The sequence below is a fragment of the Polypterus senegalus genome, chromosome 3, assembly GCF_016835505.1.
Source record: "Polypterus senegalus isolate Bchr_013 chromosome 3, ASM1683550v1, whole genome shotgun sequence".
NCBI lineage: Eukaryota > Metazoa > Chordata > Cladistia > Polypteriformes > Polypteridae > Polypterus > Polypterus senegalus.
In genome coordinates, this window is record NC_053156.1 from 58884122 (window position 1) to 58904500 (window position 20379).

Here is a 20379-nt window from a genome sequence, read left to right on the forward strand (position 1 = left end):
GCTTATTAGATCCTGGAACTGTGTCTGAGTTTGGGGGTTTGTGATGCCCCTTCAGTGGTCACAACATATACATCAGCTTGTTAGTGCTGGTCTTCTATAGCAGATCCAGAATGGAAAAGACATATTTGTTGGGTTATTAACGGCCTTAATAGAGACGGCAATCCAGCAACTGAGTTCTTCTTAGGTGCTGCTGTAACCCCTGCTATACACATCAGACAAGAAATCTTGAACACAAAGCTTTTAGGACTAACAGCTTTATTGGGTTTCATCCTTTTTATTTTAAAATACAGAGAAAGTTTTCAAACATTCATATTACAAATACAATCATCATTTCAGTACAAAAATGTAAAGGTACCTGTGTCCCACTAGGGTGAACAAGGAGAAATGGTCAGTATGCTAAAGAACACCAAAAAACGAGGGAATCTGTTGCCTATGTGGCTTGACAAGAGTCAGCAACAGGAAACACAGAGCCGCTAAATTTGGAAGATCTAGTCTCAAATACCAGGAGAACCAAAAACATCTAGGAGGGCCCAGGCTGGAAATATGAAGCATGAGGCCTACTGCCCTCTTGGAGTTGAACAGGCAAATGCTGCCTACCTAGAGGTGACACTGGGGCTGGAGCTGTGCAAGGTAAGCACGACAGCTGGACGTCCCAAGATTCTGAAGAAATGGGGACTTGCTTAACTTGCTGTTTTCACATTGTCTGTGTGTTAGAGAAAATACAATGTTTCACGTTTCATAACATTTCTTCAGAAAAATATAGAAATAGGAATTTGTATTTATATGTAAAAAAAAGGTGCTACAGTTCTCTTTTGTGCTTGCATTTCACAAAACCCAAAGTCAGTTCAGACTAACACAGCAAGTCCCGTCAACAGCCTTGGGAAGGAGAATCTTCCTGAGAATGAATCTCTGTCACAAATCAGATTGAGCTTTAGTTGTACAGCTCAGTTCACAGAAATCAATAGCGAGAGAGGACATCCAACTATCACAAAAATCAATGAACAGTTAAGTAATGGCTAAAACTAAGAAATAGAATAGAAACCTATAGTTAAAACTGCTGACATCAAAAATGAATATTAAGCCTCCTGTCGTTAGCTGTGTCGTAAAAGCAGTGATGATCTATAGGAGCAATAAATATATCTGTGTAAAGAGACAAACCGATGTGGAGGAACGTGGCTAAATCCTCCAAAATTCCCTTTTAGCCATTAATTGGAGATTCGGATTGGACCAATCTGGCAGGACTAGATCTAAAGAATCAGATCTTAAAGGTATGGTGCACACAAGGTTATCATCTCACCCAATTGCTTCCCAATACTAAGCCTAGGCTTGTGTTTTATCTCCTGAAAGATCCATACAGTAATGATATGACTAGAAAACATAAATGTAGGCTTTGACTATTAAGATATATATTTTATATTCTTTGTAATCATAAAGGGCAGCACGGTGGAACAGTGGGTAGTACTGCTGCGTAGAGTTTGCATGTTCTCCCCGTGTCTGCGTGGGTTTCTTCTGGGTACTCCAGTTTCCTCCCACAGTCCAAAGACATGCAGGTTAGGTGCATTGGCGATTCTAAATTGTCCCTAGTGTGTGCTTGGGGTGTGTGTGTCTGTGCCCTGCGGTTGGCTGGCGACCTGCCTGGGGTTTGCTTCCTGCCTTGCGCCATGTGTTGGCTGGGATTGGCTCCAGCAGACCCCCGTGACCCTGTAGTTAGGAGATAGCGGGTTGGATAATGGATGGATGGATGTAATCATAAAGTGGTTTGTGGTACTGCTCACAGTAGGTAGTGGTATGTGGCGAAAAGGACAAAAGATCTTTGTGAAAAAGATCAATAGGTCAATCAGCACACACAGCTCAAAGATTAGCCTGATGTCACTCCAATGACTTCCCTCAAGACCCTGTAGAAAGATGTTTCAACTGAACCCCCAAGCACGTTTAACCCTAAAGCAACTTGTGGACAGTCCATTAGGTATAAAATACAATCTATTTTGGATGCCAAATCTCATATGATAAGAAAGGTTACAGTAAGTATAGAATATCAACTGACTGAAATCCTGGATAAATCAGATTTTGAGGATACACCTACTAAGTAGACAAGCTAAAATAGCAAGTTGCTTGTGATCTCACAATTAGCTTTCATATGACGCAGAAGAATATCTCCTCAAAGAATACTCTAAAAATCAGAATATAGATAAGAGCAGTATATATGAAGAACTGCAAGTTGTGACTCATGAAAACTCCAGTATCTTCTATAGATTTGTTAAGATCGTTTTGATCCTGGGTGGGATAGTAGAACAGGGTTTAGAACTACTGAATCATTCAGTCAAAGGACTATGTCTGAATCCTGTGCCCATTCCTTTTTCGCATGGAGTTTGCACTTATTCACTGTGCCTCTGTGGCTTTTACTCTAACTATTCCAGCTTTCCTTCTACATTCTCTAATAATTATGTGAATTGGTGTCTTTAAATTAAATGAGTTCACCGTATTTACTCTCATTTAAGTTCTCTAGCAGATAAGTCGGGGCTTGATTTCACCTGATAATTTCCAGTATTTTATAACATCGGTCGTATAAGTCGAATACGGAACACTCACGCTATTGGTCCAAGAGAATATGATATGCTAATACCCCCCTGAGAGAGCACGTGGCCTTTTTTTCTATGTATTGTGCCTACGTGACCACACGGTAATATCCAAACTATTCCAAAGCGAGATTTGCACTGTTTTGTGCTTTTTTTTATCTCACGCCCTCATACGTCTTCATTGTAAGAGCATTTCTTACCTACGATGGAACATTCGATCAGAAGAAAATAAGAAGCTGGTTTTAAATTAAAAGTCATTGAAGTGGCGAAAGAAATTGGTAACTGCACTGCTGCAACAAAATTCGATGTGTCTGAGAAACTGGTCCGAGATTGGAGGAAGCAAGAAGATGTAAAAAAAATGTAAGTGTCGCATTTTTGAACGGGTGTATAAGTGAGGATCTGGTTTTATGATCAATTTTTCGGGCTTCAAGACCCGGCTTATATGCGAATATATACGGTAAGTGAATGCAGGTCCAGGGTTATTTCTCAACTTCACCCTAGTGCTGCCATCGTAGGCTCCTGTCTCTTGATTTCTTGGTCTTTGTAAATTTTATGTTTTGTTAGTAACATCTGCCATTCAATAGTATTTTTAGCTTTCTTAATATTTTTAGACATTCTCTTTTCTTAAAATTGTTTTCTTTCATGCTTTTTTAGTTATAGCCTTGTTGATGTTGCCTCTTGTTTCTTCTTATTGTGGAGCGGTCACGACACATGCATCGATATGTGACGTGATAGATGGCATTTTTATTTAAGGTTGAGTGGTTTTGAATGCTTCCTGTCTGAACTTTCAATCCAAATAAAGGAAAGTTTAAACGAATGAAAAAAGGTTAACAACTTATTCTTTCCTCCTCAGCCTCAATTCTAGTTTTGCCTGTTTGTCTAATGACACTCCCTTTTGGTTTTAATTTAAGGTTTTGCACTTATAACATCTGCTACTCAAAATACTAGCCAAGGATATGTATTTCAGTAAAAAAATGTCCTGTTGCTCAGAAGAAGTCAGTCAATTTTTAAATAAATAACTGATTGGTCCGCTCGATCTCTGTAGGTGTGCATGCTCGCCCAAACTGCAGGACGTTGGTGAGGTATTTGGGGCATAATGCACCTGTACGTTGTGAGTGGTATATCTAGAAGAGCATGAAGCTCTTGGGTTTACTCGCCAGGCTAGAAGCATAGCTTTATTACACAATAGATGTAGACAGAGTTGATTTTGTCTGTAGAAAAGAAACCTTGCTGTGGCAAAGCAGGTAACCTGTAAAGGTCATCTTAGGAGATCAAGGGTTTAACACCCTCAGTGTTCATTAGTTGTCATCATGGCCCTTAAAAGAACCTCACAAAGAGCAAAAAAAAAAACGGTTTGAATTGGCAGAAGTACATAATTTGAGCTTGAAAACAGTGCTCAACCGCTGTTTGGTAGAAAAGAATAGTGAAGAGAGCAAATCACTTAACTGAAGGCCAACCCAATCATAACTGTATATTGTGTATGAATTTCAGATGTATGACCTCAAAGAAGGTCAAGGCTATAATGGTGATAACTCAAATTTCACAAAAGCTTCATCTCTTAAGTAAGAGCATACAACTTTTCTCCCTGCTCAGTGGTCACTTTATCAAGTCCACCTGGTCATGACATGGCTGCAATTCAATATATATGCTCATGTTCAAGAGGTTTAGTTGTGGCTCAGTCAAACATTAGAATGGCAAAGACACTTTGACCATGGTATGATTGTGGCTGCTAGATATGGTGGTTCCAGCACCTCAGAAGCAGTTTTCCCTCCTGGATCTTTCAGAAACTACAGTGTCTAGCATTTACAGAGATGGTCTAATTTATATATATAATTCACTAAGGGCACGCAAGACAGTGAGCACAAGCAAGACAGAGCCCTGCCCGCCAACTCTAACCCTCCTACCGCTTCATGGAATACGCATGACAGAGCCACGCACGCCAACTGTAACTGTCCTCCCGAGTCCAGCGTTGCTCTCGATGCACACAACAACTCACCAAACACAGCCTCAGTCGCTTTCATCTGTGCAAAAGTCCACATGCACCTCTGAGCCATGTTGACTTTACACCGCACGCAAGACAGAGAGCCACGCCCGCCCACTAACTCTAACTAAGGGCAAGCAAGACAGAGAGCGCACGCCCGCCAACTCACAGAGCCCAGCCCACAAACTCTAAGACCATGGGATACGCACACATTTAGTGTATAAATGGATCTAAATAATTGCATGTAAACAATTCGCCAAAATCTGTTGTATGTAAACGATACTGTTTCAAGCGTTATTGTTTTTTCATCAGAAAACCTGGTTTCCACGTCTACCTGTATTAGTTTAATCGGCACTTTTACCACTCACAATAGGGGGGATGCACTGACTTATCGTGTCGACTGTGCAACACAGTGAATGCGGCCTCTATCTATATATGTCTATGTTTTCCGTAGCCTGTTACAGGAAGGTACTCTCTCGACCATTGGTATTGGTTTCGCTCCTTGCTATTTTCGTTATACTGTGACAGTGGTTTCCTAAGCCTTTGTTATACTGAATTCCTTTCTCACCGTTTTCCGTTCCTATTCTTACACTGTTGTATGCTACGGAGGGCTTCGGCTAGTAATATCCAAAAAGCATCCAGTAAGCTGCATCTTGTTAATGAGTGAGATCAGACTCATTCAAGCCAACAGAAAATTCAAAGAAATGTTGGTATTTTGTTTGGTATTTGGAACACTGTATTAATCCCCGAGGGGAGATTATCCCGATCACATGACCTTTGGAGCCATTGTACAGCACCCCTGAAGCAACTTACAGGTTAAGGGCTCAATAGAGTAGGATCCCTTCTTGCAGTAATGGTATTTGAGCAGGCAACCTTCCAGATACCAGTGCAGATCCTTAGCCTCATAGTCACCACTATGCCTTAAATAACAACTCTTTACATCTACGGTGGGCAGAAGAGTATCTATGAACATGTACAGTAAGTCAGACATTTAAGCAGATGGGCTACAATCACCCTCACTCTAGCTCCTGATGCAGTGATGGGACTGAGTACACAGACACTGCTGCAGGACTCAGTATTATTGCAATAGACAGCACCAATACTGGTATTCAATAATGTTGTAAAGATGGTTCTAAATGAATTAATGCAAAGTTTATTTCAACTCTATATAGGCATCAAATATTAAAATGATAAGTGCTTTAGTATAAATAAATGTCTATCATCAAGAAACAGTAAAAGTTACTAACCCTGTCCTTAGCCATTTTATTTCTACCACATTCTAAACAGCTGCTCAGCATGTGTTAAAAAATCACACGTCATTGTTTTTCATTGTGGTTCATCTCTAACACACTTAGTAATGATATGTAAGGGTATGATAGCTTTTAAAAAAATGTCAGGCTCTGCTTTGATAAAAAATGTCACATCAACATGGTCATTTTAGAGTTATTGTCACATGACAAGTTTCCTTTTCATAAATTTTGAAAAAAGGTGCTTTTTTATTTTATTTTTTATTTTTTGCAGTTTTTAGTGTTTTTAGTTTGGGGAGGGTGATATGAAAGGAATACTGGTCCTTAAGGATTGCTGCAAGACTCCATATTATTACAATAGACAGCACCAATAGCGGCATTCGATATTTTTAAAGATGATTTATTTATTCAAAGTTTATTTATAAAGTTGCTACAAACCATTACTGTGTATTGGCATCAATGCCTAAAATGATAAGTTGCTTATCATAAAATAGATTTCAATTAATGTCTACCAGAAGCAGTGAAAGTTACTAACACTGTCGTCAGCCATCTGCATTCTACCACATTCTGAACAGCGACTCGCACTTCATTCTATTTTACTGTGGTTTATCTCGATCGCACTTAGTAATGTTATGCAGGGGTTCCCTCAGTTCTGTTTTGGACTCGGTTTTGTGCACATCAGTGTGGTATTCATTTGATCGACTTTGCAGCCAGGAAATCAATTATACGAGTGGCTGCCACAAACCTTTCTATGAGTCTGAGTCAAGTTTCTTTCAAAATGTAATTATAAAATATTGAAGATAGTGACGAGCAAAACAACAGAGTTTCCCTTTGCATACAATTTTGTGAAAAAGGTGCTATTTTTTATTTCAAATTTTTAAGGTTTTGATTTCATGAAGAAGGTGGAAAGAAAGCTCCTTCAGAGTTTGGTAACACAATCCATCCCTTTGAAAATGTAGATTTCTCAGAAAAGGGTCCAGATGAAAATGAAATGAGGATAAAGTGTCTTTTGAAAATTCTACATGGCAAAACACAACAACAAGACAAAAAGATGCACTCCTAGCTAGGCAATGAAATGGCTATAATAATTAGTTGAGAAAATAATGCTGCATCTTAGAGGAGATCCCACTTTTGCCACTGTTATTTAAACTTTGCGTGTGCTGATAATGCCATCTTCCCATTAGCTCTTATGGATTCCTGCTGCATGATGGGAATTGTAGTCCCAGCATTGCCACTACTACAAGGTTACAGATGATGCAAACATTTAGGGGGAAAATAGGTTTATATATACGAGATGAGATAAAAAAATAATCGGACTGGGCTTGGGGTTTTCCTGTAAATCCGTCTGGAGGTCGGCTGGACGTGAATCTCCTTCTACATGCCCTCTTAAACCGCTGACAGGCTAGGTACAGTATATCCTGTGAATAACACAGTCAGTATTTGCGCAACAATTGCTACACGAGTTGTCATGATAATGTCAGATGAAAGAATTAAACAGTGAATCAACATCAAATTTCTCACGAATTTTCTTTTTACTGTAAAACAGATTTTGACTCACAAAGGCATCCTCCCTGTTCGCCCGATTTAGCTCCCTGTGATTTTTACTTGTTCCCAAAAATCAAAAGTGACCTGAAGGGAACACATTTTTCTTTAATGGATGAAGTGCAGACAAAAATGACAAGCCTGTTGAAAAGCCTCAAGCAAGAAGACTTCCAGCACTGTTTCCAATCAATGGAAGATACGTATGGAGCAGTGTAGACATCGGGAAGGGGAGTATATAGAAGGTGACAATGTTTAGAATGCTGTGATTCCTCAATAAATATTTTTTTACCATTCCGGTTATTTTTGAATCTCACCTCGTATATGAAATACCTTTCTTCCGGGTCAATGGCACAAATTTCCTGGTCATGAAATGGTATAGTTTTGTTAAATATTATTATTTTTTTTAAACAAAATCACAACGTTTTGATGCAAATTCAGTTTCATTCTAATTGCCGGCTTGTCACTAATAACTGGACCCCTTGGTTACATGGGCTCTGCTCATGTCATTTAAAGCCAGAAATATGAAGCTACAATGAGTATGAGATCAGCAGAACTTGGTGACTGAAGATTGGAATCTTAATTTCTGCTGTGATATACTGATAGCAGGGTCAGAATTCGCCATAAATAGCATGAATCCATAGACCCATCCTGCCTTGTGTACACGGTGCAGACTGTTGGGGGCAGTCTGAAGGTTTTATTGAGAAACATTAGGCCTCTAAATGCCATCTGTCTACCCCTTGAATGTACCTTTCTACAGTCAATCCTTTTCGAGTGAGTACTTCCAGAGGGATAATGCACAAAACATGACAGCTTAAGATGGGTGGAGATGAATAAACACCTTAATGTGGATAAACATGATGGTGACTTCAGTATGTTTTGATACCCTGCTATTTAATCAGCATGGACCAAAATCCCAAAGGAATGTTAACAGTACCTTTTGGTATCCATGGCTCAAAGAATGTTCTGGGAATGTAATAGGGTACTGCAAGGTACTAGACAAGTGTACCTAATGAGGAAACCAATCAGAGCATTTATTGGTTGTCATGTGACCCAGAGTGTCATATAATAGATTCTTGCAAAGCTCTGCTCAAGCTGATGGGAGACACCGGCTTTTCATTCAGTTTGAAATCACAGATCTTTTAGCACCCTGACACTGTGCAGGGAAAACACACAAACACCTTCCTGTAGCCTGCTTAATCAGAAACATGGGACTGTCCAGAGATCATCTGGAAGAGGTTTTGTGGACATTATTACAGAAGTTTGAAGGGATCTGCTCAAGAGCATACATTTAGAATTAAAACTGGTCAAATTATATACCTGTATAACAAAAATGCAAATAACAGTTTTTAAGCCAAGAAATGTTATTCCTATCTGGAAGAAATACAAGTACAAGGAGTCAACTGTACTTGCTGGCCATCACACTACATAACTGACAACTCCATTATGAATGATAGGGAGTGACCAGTAGGTGACAGACTTGACGTCATGGCCTCACTTTGGATGAATGTGTTCTGAATGCTACCCAGACCAGCTCTATCACAACCATCAAGTAACACAACTACCCTTTTACCACACAAATAAGCCTCCAATCAGTATTTCTGCCTTTTAATGTAACTATGGATAATTGTGGAGTGATGGCAGAGCTTTTGCTACCATGTAGACTGAAGAAGATGGCTTCAGAGTTTCGAAACAGCATTGATCTTGGTCTTTGGACTGAGCACCATACCATGCTAAGAAGTGGTTTCTAGGTTTGTTGACCATTTCAGTATCCGAGATGTTAGAGATGTCCTTGGGCGAAAAGATGTCGGTGAAAAGAAAGGGGCAGATCCATGCTGGCAGTGGCTACGGGGTCTTCCTTTGGATGATGTCCTTTCAAGGGGTGGATGGTGGTTTAGGAGATGGACACGATCCCTGGCTATCAAAGCTTGCTGTGCGGCCTTGCCACTGCAAAATAAATACAAAATGAACACAGAGTTGGTTGAATGACCCGGGAACTTGAAAACCAAACAGCTGTCTTAATTACAGACCTTTTTGTACTTAGAAATCCTTTAAATGATAATGTCTGGCACTGGGTCTTCTTCATTTTTTTTCTCAGAATGTGTGCCCCCAAATTAAAAAAATGGTAACTGACCTCTTTCACAGATTTCTTTGACTCCACTAAGGGGTGCCAGTGAGCGATTGGTTTCCGGGGATAGGCCAGCATCTCATTCCAGTGGTCTCGGCCAAGACCCTCTGCATTAATTCCAACTCGACTGACTCCAATTATTTCATTGTGTCCCACACTAAATAAGGAAAAAATAGATAAGGTGAAGAAACAAGCCGCCTACAGATAGGTCTTAGGAACATAAGCTAATGTTGATTCAAGAGTATGCTGCCATCCCACCTTCACATTGTCATGTACATTTTTCTGAGTCCTAGGTTCCACCTAATATTTAGTATAAGGCAACACTAAAATATTCTGAGACCATTTTGCCACCTGAAGGTCTGAAAAAAATATTATTTATCTGTCTCACTGCTATGTTTCTATTGTTTTGAAGTGTTTCATATGCATATCTGCAGTACTCATTCATCCTATATAGTTGTCATTTTCTTGTTTAGTTCTGTATTTAGTTATGGATACCATTAAGAAAGCAGGGTGGCACAGTGGAGTTTGGAGTTTGTACAATTTCCATCTGTCCATATTGTTTTTTCTCTCAAATATATGCAGCTTAGCAAGTGTGGTTGTGTGTCCTGTGATGTACTGGCATCCTGTGCAGTGTTGTTTCCTGCCTTGCCCCCAGTGCTGCCAGCATAGACTCGGGTCCCCTGCAGCACTGACATGGATATTAGGTTGGGGTCCTATAACGTTATCAGAGTTTGTTTTAATAGTTTGGTGAGCAAATCTTTTTTGTCAGTGTTATGTAAAGACCATCTTATTTTATTATTAATACATTAATTATTTCAATATTTATATGCAGTGGGTTCAGAAAGTTCAGACCCCTTCACTTTCTGCACACTTTATTGTGTTGTAGATTTAATTTCAAATAAAAAAAATTTACATTTTTTACCCATCAATCTACACTCAATAACCCATAATGACAAAGTCAAAAAACGTTTTTGGAAAAGTTTGCGAATTTATTGAAAATCAAAAACCGAAATGCTAATTCTTATAGAGGAGGTATTCAGATCCTATTCTGTGGCACTCCAGAATGTGGTCAGGTGCCCTATTTGCTTAAATTATCCTTGAGATGTTTCTAGAACCTGATTGGAGTCCACCTGTGATAAACTGAATTGACTGGAGATTGTTTAGAAAGACACTTACCGGTATATATAAAGTCCTACAATTCACACTGTATGTCACGACAAAAACAAGGCAATGAATCCCAAGGAACTCTCTGAAGACCTCTGTGATGAAGTTATGGTGAGGTATAGATCAGGAGAATGGGGATAAAACCATTTCTACAACTTTAAGTGTTCCCAGGAGCACAGTGGCCTCATTAATTGTGAAATGGAAGAAATTTGGAACAACCAGTACTCCTAATTTTGGCCCTTCTGGCCAGACTGAATAACAGGACAAGAATGGCCTTGGTTAGAAAGGCAAATGAGAAACCAATGGTCACTCTAACAGAGCTTCAGAAGTCCTTTGCTGAGATGGGAGAACTTGTCAGAAGGACAACCGTCTCTGTCTCAGCAGTGATCTGTGAATCGTTGTTTATGGCAGAGTAGTAAAAAGGAAAACGACAGCCTATGTGGAGCTTGCAAATGAGCATTAGAAGATTCTCAGGTCTGATGTATCTGCCTACAAACCTTACTATGGAAAAGCATGGTGGTGGCAGCATCATGCTGTGGAGGGTCTCATCACTGACATAGTCTTGGAGGACTAGCAGAAACTGATGGAAGGATGAATGAAGCCAAATACAGAGAGGTCCTTGAAGAAAACCTGCTCCAGAATTCATGTGACCTCAGACTGGGGCCTCTCAGCACAACAATGATGTGACGTGTACTTACATGAGAGAGTTCAGCTTTTCATTTTTAATAAATTAGCAAATCTTTCTAAAATGACTTGTCACTTTGTCATTATGGGTTATTGACTTACTCATTTAAAATCTGTGCAGAAAGTGATACTTTTTCTCAGTCCATTGTAAATCAGTGAATATGTCTCTATTTTTTCACATTTGGACTTTTATAACATTTTTGAAGACAAACGCATTAATTAATTAATTAATTACATTTATATAGCACTTTTTCAACCTACTCATAACAGTTAAAGATTTATCAACTGCAAGATCAATTATGTATTTATGTGTAACTTTTATGGACACCTTACATTGCAAAGTAATCCTGTGGCATTATCTGTTTTATAAGTTGTTCTGTAGACAATCTGTATTTCTTCTTTAGCTATGTAGTATTTTATTTTGTGCGCTTTTTTCTGGTTTTAGCCAAATCATTTACAGCTGCTGGTGCCATTAATATCATATGACCAGAATTCATCACGGTGTGATGTCACATGCTTTCCAATTTAAGATGACAGTACTAACAGTAATGTCTACATTTCTGTATTGAAAACAAAAATTTAGCATTGCATTTTACTTTTTAAATCAAGAGTCTGGATCTTGGATGCAATTTTGACTGGTTAACATTTTGGCCTTTTGTTGAGATATCTCGAGTACAGCACACAGTGCAAATTTTTGAACCTTTAAATACATCCATTTAAAAAGCATCAACAAATTTTTGAAATTGTCTGTTTTCAAATAGAAGCATTCTGTGCGACCTCAATTACTGATTCATTTGTTATTTTAAATTCATTTCTAAATTTACTGAAGTTACTGAAACAGCTGCACAGTCACCATGAACCTTGAGTGAATGTGGGTGGAAGTCCCCAGATACACCTGCACACATTTTCTAACTTGTTCTGTAGGCTTTTCTGAATTTTTTTTCTCAGTATAATTTGGGGTTATATCCTTTCTGAATAGCACTTGGTGGTTGGGTGCTAAAGTTCAATAAGAAACTGCATTTTTTATTAATTGCAGAGGTGATGCCAGTTTTTTGTATGCGTTCAGTGGACATGCCTGTTATTTCTTATTAATTCAGTGGACCCGTGTGATGTCAGTACTACCACCTATTTTTAGCAGTTGTTTGGGTATGCTTGCATTTCTTTGTCAGTCTGTGTATTTTACTTGCCATGTCGTTATTGTTTTATCACTCTTAGGATTAGTCTGAATTTGTTAGCATTACGTTACTGGTCCTCTGAGAATTTTTTGTGAGCATTTTGGTATTTTATTACTTATGTGAGTTCAGCCTTTTTATCAAATCCATGCTAAGCTTGTGTAAATTAACAGCCTCTTTGGAATTATTATAGGTTTTGCTATCAGCCCCATAAACATACAGTAACTGCATTTCTTCTAGACTCATCAGTACTTCTGCATTCCTTTCAAACTTACTAAACCTTTCAGTCTTGTATGCCGATTTTATTAGTGTTGTTCGTGTGTGAATTTTTATATCAGTTTTGTCAAAAATCCATTGCCCTCAGTAAATATGCCCAACACTGGATGGCATCTCCATTGGGTCAAGCAGTTTCTCAAAGTGTTCCTTCTACCACTTGACAATTTCCCCAGAAAAGTTCACTGCCTTTCCATCTAGTCTGGAAAAGGTCATGCCTGCCTCTTCTGAGCCATTGAACAATTTGCCAGAACATCCCCAAGGCCTCTGATAGTCTTTCTCAATGATTTTTCCAAACTCTTCCATGCTCAAACTTTTGCTTCTAAAGCTATTTTTGCAACAGTACTCTCAGCCTGTTAGAAACTTTCAACTAAGTCAGGAGATTATATAGAAAGCATTTCTCTGAAGGCTGCTTTCTTCAGTCTGACAGCTTTCCTAACCTCTGGTGTTCACCATCAGCTTCAAGTGCTGCTGTCATGAGATGCCATAAATGCATTAAGACCACAGCTTTTAGGAGCTGCTTCCACAATTGAGGCCTTGAATAGAGTCCATTTGTACTCAATGTTTCCAATCTCACTCTGCATATGGGAGAAGTTCACTTGAAGTTGTTATTGATTTTTAGCATTTTTTCTATTAGTATTTTATTAGTATATCATTCTGACATTTTGTGGTTGTTATAAAGCTGTAACAATATTGCCAACAGATGCTATGGCAATTGGTACCACATGACCATAAGTCGTCATAGTGCAGACAAGTTCCTATCTAAGATGGAGAAACACTATTGGTAGTTTCCAAGATTCTGGATTGAAAACAAACCTTCTTTATATGAAAAGGATGCATAAGGTTAGCACAATGGTGTAGAGGTTACCACTGCTTGCCTCGAGGATCCTGTGTTTTGGGTTTGATTTCTACTGTCTGTGTTGGATATGCACATTCTTCCCATATCTCTGTGTTTTTACTCTGGATATTTTCATATTTTGCAGAAGATATGTGAATATGTAAATGAGTAGGTTTTGCCTGTCCAGAATTGATTCCGTCACAACATTGGAGACCCCTTATAAGCCTTGTGGACATTGAAAATCCTAAAAAATCACTCTTGTGGGGGGTCCCTGACAATAAATGTTAAAATAATGTTATAAATCACTCACTACCTATTACTGTGTTTGTGATAAAAAAAAATGCAGCAGAGTGCAGAAAGCTCTTCACAGGGAGGGCTTCACAGTCTTGATGGAATGAGATGTTACAGCAACTCAATGACAAGAAAGGAGAGCACATCCTGAAAATCCGAAGAATTTAAGAAAGAGGGCAGATACTTTTACAGGAAATTAATAAATCAGAACCCACACAGACACTAATGCTTTCCCACATGAAGCATCATCACAGTAATCATGAAGAATGAGACAGTGATATCTGATACCGTGACACCGACAGTAATCAGACTGGGAACAGCATGAGGCTAGCTTTGTCTTGTTGTCAGATTGTATTTATTGTTTTGTTCTTTCTTGTGACTCTTAAAAACAAAAAAGGAGAGTTATGTCATGTTAGGCTCTTAAACTGCAATTTTGTTGTGTATTGTTCAAAAAAGCAGCTCATTATTATGATGATCCTATTGCAGCACTACTGAGAGGACTTCTATTCCCAGCAGTCAGCAAACATGTACAGATGCTAATGAGACGAGGCTTTGATCTGTGCCACCGTAAAGGAAGCAACAAATCACAGTAGAACTATAGTCATCTGTCACATAGACTTAAAGTGTGTGGGCATCATGGAAGGTGACAGTTGTCTGTGATGCTACTCAGAAGTACAAGGTTGCATGGCTTTTGTCTGCAGAGTGCGTAACAGATTTTTATGTGATTATTCTACTTATGATAGGCATATCCTAAGTGATAGCATTTTCCATATCAATTTTATTTATATTTGACAGCACCAGAGTAAGATTTTAATGTTCAACCAAACATGGAGCATTAACGGGATCCCTAATTACCATGGGATTTTTTGCACAATAGTTCTGTCTTATTTTTAAATCTGCTACCCCTTTATGGTCAGATGCTGGATTAGGCGGATCTGTGAATGCTATATTATTAACTCAGACTTTCTATGATCCCCAAGCCATCCTGTGTCTTCTTCTCCCTCCTCATTCTATTCTGTTCATGATCAAAGAGAATCCTTTCTAATTCCACTAATCCTTAATGGTGTCATTACTCTTTGCATGATTGATGCCACTACCCTTCCTGGTTTTCAGCCTTCTAACAGTCATCATGAGCTCTATAGCAGATTTGATCATTTGGGTGTCATTTGTAGTGGAAGACCACCTACCGGTCATAGTCCATGACGGAGATAAGAAGGCTGACTTGGTCCATATTCTCAGGTGGGATGTCAAAGATGATGGCCTCGTTGTATGTGGGATTAAGCGTGTTCTTCTTGATAGTGGTCTTTTTCTTCTTCAAGCGGCGTCCATCACAAAGTAAAGACACCTTCACATAGGGATCTGTAGAAGATGGAAGAAAGATTAAAGAGGAATAGAAGATGTCCTTATTTAAGTTGGATGCAAACATAAAAAGGAATTTCTAATATTACACAATGGATTAACACAAAAGGGAACGATTATACTCTTTGGGCCTGAAGGAAAGGATTGATCATGTACAACTGGAACATAAGAAATGAGTCTACCAAGGTAACAAGGGATAAGGAGTGTACCAGACAAATGGTTTTGAAGCAGATAGGCCTGATTTAAACCTCCCATTGATTCAGTTTGGACAAGAAGCTTATTTCTTTCTTGCTGGCTTTCCCCAGCTTTGAATTGAAAAGGGGACACACACTAGGTCTTGACTGGACACAAGGGTCAAGGAGGCAGGCTCCATGAAAGTTTAGTTAGAAAAAGGGGCTCAGGTCTATACTGGCAACTGAGGAGAACATTGAATGGGTGTTACAGCTTTTTTTTAGCATTACTCCTTATTCAGAATTGGGGTTTAAAATGAACATTTACAAGTAGGAGGTAGAAACAGGAGGTCACCAATGAGGTTAAAAGACAGACCAGCAAGGCAAGGGCTTCGGCGGTCAGGGAGGAATGCTGGGAGGTCTAAGCAGGCATTTTTCAATTACTTTACGGATTACTGGAGAAGGAAGATATTCTTGATATTTTTTGTTTAAAACAGTGTGCCATATTTTCATCCACAGCCTTAATGTGTCAACATGTAGAAGGTAACACTGAAAAGGAAAGGCTCAATGTCAGGATTCTAAGTTTGACTGTCTGCCCTATGGGGTGTAGCAAGAACAATTAAGGAACCATCGTATGTCTGTCTGTTCCACAGCTCAAAGAAAATGAAACCATCAGTGCATGCTAAGTGGACCCTTGGGCTGTGGTATTCTTTATTTAAACTCATTAATTCTACAAGTTATTAAAATTTCTAATTAGCACCCATCTTAAGAGGGCGCTGTTATTGATTATTTTATGCCATAAAGGCCACATTCTGGTAATAATAAAACAAGAGATCTGACACTCTACATGCATATGCAAACCTTTTCATCTTAGGCCCCCAGTGGAAAATCGTGCATTTTGTTCTACACACCGGCTTTAAGTGAACGATGTATTTTAATAAAAAATGAATTTAATTTTCTTTTATATAGTGCCCTTCAGAGCAGGCACATTTAAAGCCAAAGAACAAACTGTCAAATTCAGAAGTTATCCATTAGATAGAAATGAAAGAACATAAATGCACTACCAAATTCTTTAATCTAATTGAGTGTAATGGAGGTCTGGGAGGTGGCATGTCAATTCACGCTCATCTGGGTGCCCTTTTAGAGTTGCAAGTTAACTTAAGGTGCATGTCTTGCGGGGATGTGGGTCAAGCACAGATCTGTTGTCAGGGTGCCAGTCTATTAGAGGACCCATTAGTAACCATTGTGTGAAATAGCCTGTGGTAATAAGGGGGTTATATTAGTGCTCTAGGGTTAGCTGAAAACTGAACTTTTACTCTGATACTGTGAAATATGCAACAAATGGACATGGAGAATGCTCTCTGTTATGGTATGCATATCTTAAAAGAACACTCCACTCAAAACTTACATTTTTTATTTATTATGTTTGCTGGGCGGAGTGGTGGCTCTGAGGCTAGGGATCAGCGCTGGCAACTGGAAGGTTGCTGGTTCAAATCCTGTAAACACCAGAAGTGACTCTACTCCATTGGGCCCTTAACCTGCAATTACTTCATCCTGGGTATGACATTAGTCTGCATCCAGCCCTGTAATCAGGTCCTCCATCATACAGGGAAAACTTGGTCATTGCCATTCCAACCACCATGAAAAACCTCACATTTTTCCAGTGTGGTGCTGTGGTGTCACTCGGGTCCCAATCCATGTGGTTCATTGTGTGGTAGGTGTAGCAACGTGCTATCAGCACATGCTCCTAACCTCTTACCCCATGTCATTTGTGGAAAATGTTTAAATCTCATATTTTTTATGGACAACCAAGTGACAAAGTTCTTGACACAACATGTTCAATGGGGACCAACACTGAACAAACAGCAAATAATATCAACAGGTCCATGAAAAAAAAAATCTGTTTACTCATGTCAAAAAATCCATATGTCAGATTTTGAATGGAAGTCTTCTCTCTTCCCTCATTTATTAGCCATGAAACAACATCATATAGCTGTTTTTTTCCTGTGGAGAATCTACAGACTATACATGGAGAAGAGTTAGGCACCTGGATTTGAACCAAGGGAGTTGGGTCCATCAATTCTCAGTAATAACCATTGCTCCATGAGATCAATATTTTAATATTGTGATAAAGGATGTTATGTCCTTCCACCCATTTTCATACTGCTTTGTTCAATGTAGAGTCAGGGGGATGGAGCCTGTCTTAATATCATGTGTTACATTGCAACTATCTGTATTTGACATGGCATTAGGGCCTCACAGAATTCACTCCTTTAACCTCATCTGCCCACCTTTGGGATACTTGAGGAAAACCAAAGTCCTTGGAGAAAAAGGCATGGAGAAAATATGCAAACTCCACGCAGATGGTGACCAACCCTAGATTTGCTGCCAGGTATTTGTCATCTTATGGCCGTAGCACTAAATATCGTGTCACTTTGAAGTCACAGAAATGGTCATTTCATTCATTTTTTCATTTTCTCCAAGCCCACTTCATCCATTCACTGTTAGTCTGAATAGGACACAGTTACATACTAATGTTAATGCTCATTCATGGAGAATATTCCTGCACATCTTGGTTTCAGATTAATTTTATAGAACTGTGTCTTCTCTGATTTCTCAGGCTATGTAATGTTTTCAAAATGTGCACATACAGCACCAAGGCCCCCCAAGCTCAGTAGAGCTGGACTAAAGTGTCTTCCTTTTGCAGTCTGAATTAATTTTTATTAATGACATGTGCATTCTCAGTATCCTCCCAAAGAGATGTATTGTAGCATATTATGTCACTGCCAGCAACATCAGACTCAAAGCAGACACCAATCTAGGGAATGGGATGCCAGTCCACTGCAGTGCCCATTATTATCGTTCTCACTGTGGCACAGTGGCTAAGGCACTGGATTTTAAACAGTGAGGTTTGTGGTACAAATCCCTGCTAAGTGACTCCTGAGGCATTTAACTTGCCTGTTATCCAGCTGTGTTAAAAAGAGTTTGTAACAAACTGTGCTGTATCACTGTAATTGTAAACTCTCTGTGGGATGGCATTCACTGTCAAAGGACACTCTAGAAAATATAATATGTGTGTCTTTGGGATTTGGGAGAAAACCTAGGGGGCCATTGTGTTAATGCTAATGTGACCTGATTTGCTTAAAGAAGGCTATGAGTTAAAGCTGCGCCTGTGAAGTATTTGGCTGCGGGGGGAAACTGTCCAAATTAAGGCATTCAGCATAAGCTCATTTTCTTTCTGCAAGTTAGTTTCAAAAATAGTCCAAATGAAGGGTGGGGATCAGCCTGATAACAATGCAAGCAACAGTACATCCCTATTTGCTATCAAGTGTAAGAATAAATCTGGCTTCCGCTTGGTGGCACATTTGGCATCCAGATGTAATGCTTTGTAAGCTGCATATATCCTTCACAGGCAACACAAAGTATAAAAATTGATGTCACAAATGTCACTTCCATACGGGAGGTGAAGGAAATGTATTATTGCTGCATACCTAACTGATGCTTTTATCTGTGGAGGAATATTATAAGGATACAGCTCAATTGATTCTGTTGATTTTTATAATTGGGGAACAGAAGACTAAGCAACGGGCTCAGGGTCACACATCAGAGTTAGGATTTAAATCAGCAGCTTTGTACTGTAGAGTTCAGCACCACGGTGGACACACTGCATTGTCTGCCTCAATGTACATTCAACAAACCCTGAGGTTGTGGTTTCAAATCCCACCATTGACACTTTGACCCTGCCTGCCTGTGTTCCAATTCAAAGAAGAAAAAAAACGTAACCAATTGTATCTCAAATGTTGTAAGTCGCTTTGGATAAAGGCGTCAGCCAAAGAAATAAATGTAATGTAACACCAGATCTGATGAGGCACATCATGGAGCTGACAGTCTGCCGAGATTGGATGGGATGTACAGTACCTGTGATGTAAGGGATGGGGTACAGAATGGCTTTTTGGCCTATGTCCAAGAAAGCTTAATTATTTTTTTTCTTTTGTTTAACATTGTTATGTCCTGTGATGGACTCAAGCCCTTTCAGTGTTGGTTCCTGCTACAATCTGATACAGTTGAGATTCCAGCTCCCCAAGATAGTGAACTGAAACAAACAGGTTTAGAAAATAAACAAATTACAACATAGCGCAGCTACTTGCAAATACAACAGGGTCAACAGTATGCTGTAGTTAGTCAGTTATGCCCCTGGCTAAATATGGTGGCAAGAAGTACATGTGTAATAAATGGCTAGAGCTACCATTACATCTTCTGTCCTCATCCTTCTGAATCACTCCCCTGCCTTCGACATGGTCAACCATCAAATCCTCCTTGTCACTCTCTCTGACCTTGGCATTACTGGGACTGCCTTCAGGTGATTTGAGTCCTTCCTCTTGGGTAGATCCTACTATGGTTCCCTGTGAGGAGAGATGTGGGGTAGTTCAAGGGTTGGTGCTGGGCCCTGCTTCTTCTTACTGTACACCTCCTCAGTATGTCCTATCATTTTGTCCCATGGTTTTTCTTCTTAGTACTATGTCGATGATATGCAACTGTACTGGTTGTTCCCTTCAGAGGAACAAATGATTTCAGATAGAATTTCTGCATGACTAGCTGATATTGCATATTGAAGAAACACCATGTCCAGCTCAATCTTGTCCATCTGTTCAGGACCTGCTTGGTTCATTACCGCTAACACCTGCCAAGTATGTATGCAACCTTGATGTCCAGCTGTCTTTCACTGACCATGATGCAACTGTAATCTGGTCTCACAGATTCACTTTATCTAACACCTGGCCTAGGCTTTGGACTTGTATTGTCTGGACTACTGCCATTTTTGAGTCATCCCTTTCTTATTCCGCCCCACATAAACCACCTTACAAAACTTTCTTACTTCTACCACCGTGACATATCCCATGTTTCTTCATTCCTCTCCTTTTCTAATGCTGAGAAATCTGTCCATGCATCGATTATT

The 20379-nt window shown here is 39.4% G+C and overlaps 1 protein-coding gene across 1 annotated transcript in view; it reads right to left on the reverse strand.

The window, feature by feature from the left end:
* Nucleotides 1-8842: 8842 nt before the first annotated feature.
* LOC120526488 (synaptotagmin-6-like) overlaps nucleotides 8843-20379 on the reverse strand; it is a 149254-nt gene continuing 137717 nt past the window's right edge. The window contains exons 5-7 of the mRNA XM_039749654.1: nucleotides 15081-15252; nucleotides 9478-9628; nucleotides 8843-9290 (exon numbers count right to left, since the gene is read on the reverse strand). Of these exons, the coding sequence (XP_039605588.1) occupies nucleotides 9219-9290; nucleotides 9478-9628; nucleotides 15081-15252 (395 nt within the window). The 3' untranslated portion in view covers nucleotides 8843-9218. The remainder of the gene's footprint in view (nucleotides 9291-9477; nucleotides 9629-15080; nucleotides 15253-20379) is intronic.